We start from the raw sequence: 6,296 nt of genomic DNA, 5'->3' as shown, positions 1-6,296 counted from the left end.
TACTTGTGAAAAAAAACTTTTTTTAAAAATAATGTTAGAGTAAATAAGTAAAGTATATATCCACAATATTAGAATTTAAATGATAAGACATATATTGAAGACAATCAAAATAATATATATGGGAAACTTCCAATAATATAGTGGAACAGTGAACAAGGTGCATGATATACAATTATTTATGAAAATGCTTCAGAAAACCCTCGAATTTTCATGAGGAGGTTGTGTTGAAGATTGGATGATTATTGATCTTGTGGTTGCGGAATCCAATGTGTAGGTAGGAAGCATATCAAGATTTTGTTTTTGTCATCAGGTATATAGATGTTCAAATATAGTGCCCCTCGAATAACATTTTGTCGGGGCAGGCGTCCCCTTAGGCTTGATGTGAAGCCTGTGTTGAATTATTGAACCAGCAGATATATATGAAAGAATAGGAATAATTAGTTTGCATGAACACTAGCGCAACTTGTAACATGTTCATTATTCATCAACGTTTATGTGGTCTTCCCCCACTTGCTTCAGCAGTGAATATTGTGGATTGAATAGGAATAAAAATAAAGCTCTAATACACTGTATATATACGTGACTACTCAATATATATACCTTTGGACTTAAAGAGAATTTCATAATTTACTCAAGTACTACATTGAGTTTGTTTATTGATTTGATTAATCTCCATCGTCGTTAGATATTTATATATAATTATTGACCGTACCCTCAATGTTATCCTAAACCGTACGAATATACATATATATATGCACGCGAAAGAGCCAATATTTGCCTTTTATCTGTTTGAATACGACGGTAGCTGGTAATATATATAGGATCCTAAGTAAATTAAACAACCTTGCTTGATATATATCTTTTTCTCTAGTACAATAATGAGTGATGGCTAGGTATTTGTTATCACGTTAGAAGAACAATAATCTACATATATATGGATACGTATAACGTAGTAACGTGCCTCTTCATACACCACATACAGATATTATTGTTGAGACATTGATGTTAGCACAGCACAGAGAAACAACATAGAATCGCATCGATCAGAAAGCGAAACTTAACCTAACAAGGACGTTACAGTACATGGAGGCAAGCATAACAATAATAAGCCTATGATCTGGCGCTATTATCGATTCAAGGATACGGCCATACGGCTACGTACCCGGTTATGTAATGTTATCAACTTGTGCTTGGCTTATTGATGCTATGCTAGCTGGTTTACGTAATTATCGATTGATTATTATTGAGAAGAAAAAAAGATAAAGTCTCAGAAAACAGATATTTTTAATAAAAAACCTTTAACATTTATTTTTTTATTTTTATTATTATAAAAACTAAACAAAATAAATTTAAACGGTGATGATTGATTTTTTGTCCTTTTATATTACGCTACCCCAAAAAAAAGGTCTCCGATATTCTTAACGCCGATGAATATATATGGAGGAGTAGTCTCAATTAATTATTGGAGTTGGACCATAATGAATTCTCTATATCGCTGTCAACGGAATTAATTAATTAACTAATTAATAATCACATCACACAATGACACTAGTCCAAAATCCATATCCCAAGTCAAAATGTGCAACTTGTGGCCGCAACAGGCATCATTATTATTACTCAGACGCCTCTGCCTCTCTCGAAAGATTCGTCATTCGGACCTTACTTTTATTTTTGGTTTTGTGGACTCAACGTGACTGCCTTCCTAAACCCCGTTTAAAACATCTATAGCCACCAACAAAATGTTGCCCCCCAAATCCCAAACCTCTTTTTCTTTGACGTTCCCTTCCAATATTTAACCTTTCTTTTTTTTATTGTTCACTGTATTTTTTAATTTAAAAAATTAAAGACTAATTTATTATAAATCTAAATTCTGTTTATTAGTTTAAAGATTATTATATAATTCAAATCATCAATACTTAAATAAGAGAATAAAGTGACCACTTCATCGACTCAAATTAATTACCTTTTCTTTATATATGCCAACTAGCATTGCAACTGGCACCTTGACTGTTTAGTACTACATGTCTACAACCGAAAGGTAATCTACGTGTTATTAAAAAAAACAATAAAGTACTACAACATAGACATGCATCGTAGTAATAAATTAATAAAGGAAACAAAAAAACAATAATAAATTTGCGCCTCTGTGTATTCAGAAAATTATAAAGTAGCTAGTATGAGCCTACGTAAGAAAAACAACAGCGTTATACTGAAATTTGATGGATCCTTTTTTTTTCCCCGATTTACACAATCAAAATAAATTGTTTTAATAAACTACTACTAGTTGCAGGGTATAGTACTATTAATAACATAAACAGTTAAACACTAAGAGTAGTCGTGTATTATATATATGAACGTAACAGATTATTGAGAAAAGATAACTGAATTATTTTATGTAGCGCAGTAAGAAAGTAATATAGGCAGAAAATATAAATGAATAAATATTATTCAATTCAGGAATAATAATGTACAGCATAAGCGGAGGGCGGATACGGGATAGTAAAATTCTACTACTAAAGCCTAGAAGAAGGATAAAGAGATAGAAGCTAAGAGGTACGTAGTAGGAGTGGTCCAGTAGTCCTAAGTCCTAAGGCGTTGCTTGTACTTTTTTTATTATTATTATTATTATTATTATTATTATTATTATTATTATTATTATTATTATTATTATTATTGAGACGGTCTTCCCCCTTGGAACGTACAAGTGAGCAAAGAAGGCCAGAAAGTCAAAAAGCTTTTTTTTTCTTCTTTTTAATTTAAATGATGCGATGCAATTGGTGGATGAGGCAACTTTACTTACATTAATTATTGAGAGAGGAATGAACACTAGATCTAATTTAATAATGAAGTACTAAGAGAGATATGAGTGGTTTTGGACCGTGATGGGTAGGCCTTTGGGGAAGTCAACAAAAGGGTATACATAAGGTTGATCGGAATCAGCTAACTCCCATTGGTAGTTGAGGACGAGATGGTGGATGAAAACAGCCATTTCAAGCTTTGCTAACTCTGATCCAGCGCATAGTCGTGGTCCTCCCCCGAACGGCAAGAACAAATTGTTGGTGGTGGTGGTGGTGTTATTGTTATTGGCGTTGATATTACTGCTACTCCCGTTTGATGATGAGCAACTTCCACGACGACCATTGATCTGCACCACACACAATAATAAAAAGGGTATCATATTTTGTTATCCGGAATTCCCACTTGGCTACACACCCTTTGATTCTTTGAAACAAAAAAAGCAAGGAATTGAAGGAAGCAGTTAGGACCAGGAGAGGAGGAGGAATGCGATGAGAGCACAAATGCACGTGCAAGTGATGTGAGGCCCACTTTCCACATGGGCATTCACTCATGACTCGTGAGGACCCTGCCCACACGTTCACAAAAAGCATGCATCATAATCGCATACCCTGGACCCCACCTCCGTACTGTTCACTTCATCATCTCGATGATCTCATTTCTCAACCAATTTTTGTTTTTATGATTACACGGTTCTGGTGGTAAAATGGTCAATGCATGTAGCCAGCTAACTCATAGTAGTAGTAGTGCACTTGCACAGTTGCACTCATCCTCTTCTCTCAGCTCTCAGCTCTCAGCTCTCATCAGCAATCCTATTTGTGAAAACATGACAACCCCTTACCCTTAACGGCTTCGATGGAGATGGCTATCAACTAAAAAAACGACCCCACTTGATCCTCCATTCTGCTTGGTTGGTTGGTAGGCCACATTATTTGATCATTCCCCATCCCGGACAATCATTTCTTAACAAGTAACCATCACTACACATTCATTAAGTGCTCTTCCTATTTCACGTTTTTGGAATAATTAAATAAACCATCTATAATTAATTTGGTTATAGGTAGGGATAACTTCAAGTGTACGTGTGGGAGAAGAATGATAGGCATATATATAGGTAGAGACTAGAGACGAGACACATGCAATGCATTATTTTCAGTTTTTGTCAAAGTCGTACGGCCTTTGTACCTTAATGTTGGGACTGACTCTCAAGTGATATATAGGAAGCGTGATTCCGGGAAAGTAAGATATATACATACATGGACTTACAAAACCCAAATATATATGAGAAACTGGAAATAAAACTATATGTGAAAAACAAATGAAAAATAATGGACAACATTTTGGGAAAAATCACAAGCCCCAAACAAAATTATATAGTATTGAGTGGCCACACACAAACCCCACCTCCAGTGAGAGGTAGTGATTGCATGTGGGTATCCACCTCCAAATTAAAGGAAAGGACCAATTGAAGTGCTCGGGGACCTCCCCTTAATTATTCCTTTTTATACATCCGCATAAAGTTTAGATTAATTAAGAAAAGAAGAAAGGAAGGTGGGGGTGGTGGAGGATAATAATTATGATGAATGTTGATGATATATAAGTAGTAGAAGTAACTGACCTGCCATCTCCATGGATTGAATTGTTGAGGTTGGTCAAAAAGTGAAGGATCCAGATGCACAGCTGCAATCACCGGAAGGACTTTCCACCCACATGGAATGTCATAACCTTTCAACACAACACATTTTCTTTTCAATACTCACTCAAATCAAAACCCCCCTTCCCCTTTGCTTTTCTCTTTTCCACTACTAAACTCATTTAAATAACTAATAAAATAAATCAATCAATGTACCTTTGTACCGAACGTCTTTAAGCGCCTTCCTGTGAAGGTACCTCACAACATTTCCCAACCGAAGTGTCTCGTTCACAACCTTCATCCACATAACCATATTTATATTTATATTATGCATTAAACAGTTCCAAGGGCTACATCATCGCATCAAATAAAATAATGATAGCTGCAAAAGCCGAATACTATATATTATTATATGACATAGATAGGTAACTTACACAGTGGGTAAATTCCATTCTTTTGTAGTCATCCCAAGTGAGTTCAACCTCCCCTGCTTGTTTCTTAGCTCTGGCGATTTCGCTGTGTTCTTCCTGTTTTTTTGCACAAAGTATCATAAAATCCATATCAATATGCCAAACTATGTTACAAGTATTAACCTGATTAGAAACACTAACATTGAATATTGAATATTCCATGTAGCATATATAATCATGGATGGTACTTTCTTACCCTTAACTGTTCCATGGCTTGAGGACAACCGGGTAAGAAATAAATGGCAAGTGCTATAGCTACTGACGAAGTTTCATGGCCAGCAAAGAGCAAACTCAGAACCAAGTCCAGAATCTGCTCTGTTGAGAGATTTGAATGCTTCAAAACCCATCCTAGAAGATCATCTTCCTCCAAGCTCTCATTTCCTTCTTCCATCTTTCTCACTCTTTCGGTCATTTTCGCTTCTATGAACTTGAGTATGGTGGACCTCGACTGTTCAAAACAAAATCAAATCAAATCAAATTAAGTAGTATATTCATTAGGAAATTAGCATCATCAATTAGCATTATTGTTACCTTTAATGCTCTTCTATATGCAGTTCCGGGTAAATTCAATGGCGCAGAAACAACACCCTTCATGAAAGTGACATACTCCTCTTTTAGTTTTTCTGTCTCAACATTCCCAGGATCCAAGCTCATGATGTGTTTGGCCATCAAATTGAAGGTGAACTGCAATTCAATTGATTAATTAATCCAACAGTTGGTTTTGCAGAAGAAGAGAAAGAGTTAGTTAGTTAGTTACCCTTTTGGCTTCATCTTGAGCAGAGAAGGTGGAATTGTGTTTCCAGGAGTTAAGAACAAGAAGGGTGTGGTTCTCAACCTCCTTCAAGAGATGTGTTCTGAGCCTGCCATGGCTGAGGAAGTTTAGTGAAATGGCCCTCATGTCCCTATGCATGTCACCAACCAAAACCAACATCGACCATTTCCCAAGTATTCCACCAATGCTTCTCGGGTAACTGCACTCAAACAATTTCCCTTCGTTTTGCAATATGAACCTATTCAACCCTGCATCTGCTGACACTATTGCTGGCTCACCAAACAATTTCGACTTGTAAATTTTACCATACCTGCACATACACATACACAAGTGAATTAAGATGTTCGTGTTTCTGCTAATTAATTAAGATGATGTTGTTTCTGTTATTGTTGTTACCTTGCTATGTGTTGGTCCATGAATTCTCCTATGGTGGTAGCAGAATAAGGCTTCAAGTAACCAATGGTTTCACCAAGAAAGGGCCAGCCCATTTTACCGGGTGGAAGGTTGAGCTTGGGTTTGGTTTGCTTCCTCTTGAAGATGAAAATGAAGATGAGAAGAAGAGCAAGAATGGAAGAAGAAAGAGAAAAGAAAGTTAGATGTGAGTCAGACATGGATGGAGGTAGCT

At 36.0% G+C, this 6,296-nt stretch overlaps 1 protein-coding gene across 1 annotated transcript; it reads right to left on the bottom strand.

The window, feature by feature from the left end:
• Nucleotides 1–2,430: 2,430 nt before the first annotated feature.
• On the bottom strand, nt 2,431–6,290 carry LOC107487855 (cholesterol 22-monohydroxylase CYP90B51). The gene is made up of 8 exons (XM_016108541.3): nt 6,068–6,290; nt 5,657–5,981; nt 5,431–5,583; nt 5,096–5,347; nt 4,864–4,956; nt 4,646–4,724; nt 4,415–4,521; nt 2,431–3,145 (listed from the first exon to the last, which is right to left on the bottom strand). Exons 1-8 carry the CDS (start codon nt 6,280–6,282, stop codon nt 2,852–2,854), a joined length of 1,518 nt encoding a protein of 505 aa, XP_015964027.1. The 5' UTR covers nt 6,283–6,290; the 3' UTR covers nt 2,431–2,851.
• Nucleotides 6,291–6,296: the final 6 nt, after the last annotated feature.

Source organism: Arachis duranensis, chromosome 5 (assembly GCF_000817695.3).
Source record: "Arachis duranensis cultivar V14167 chromosome 5, aradu.V14167.gnm2.J7QH, whole genome shotgun sequence".
Lineage (NCBI taxonomy): Eukaryota > Viridiplantae > Streptophyta > Magnoliopsida > Fabales > Fabaceae > Arachis > Arachis duranensis.
Note: the sequence above shows the minus strand (reverse complement) of the source record. Positions and strands in the feature narration are given on the sequence as shown.

Bases quoted from the DNA above. Each gene is read 5' to 3' on its own strand.
- LOC107487855 (XM_016108541.3), bottom strand. From the start codon at position 6,282: ATGTCTGACTCACATCTAACTTTCTTTTCTCTTTCTTCTTCCATTCTT. The intron at 4,957-5,095 runs GTAAGAAAGTAC...GCAAAAAAACAG, and splicing joins AAGCCATGGAACAGTTAAGG to GAAGAACACAGCGAAATCGC. The intron at 3,146-4,414 runs GTCAGTTACTTC...TGTGTGGTGCAG, and splicing joins TCAATCCATGGAGATGGCAG to ATCAATGGTCGTCGTGGAAG.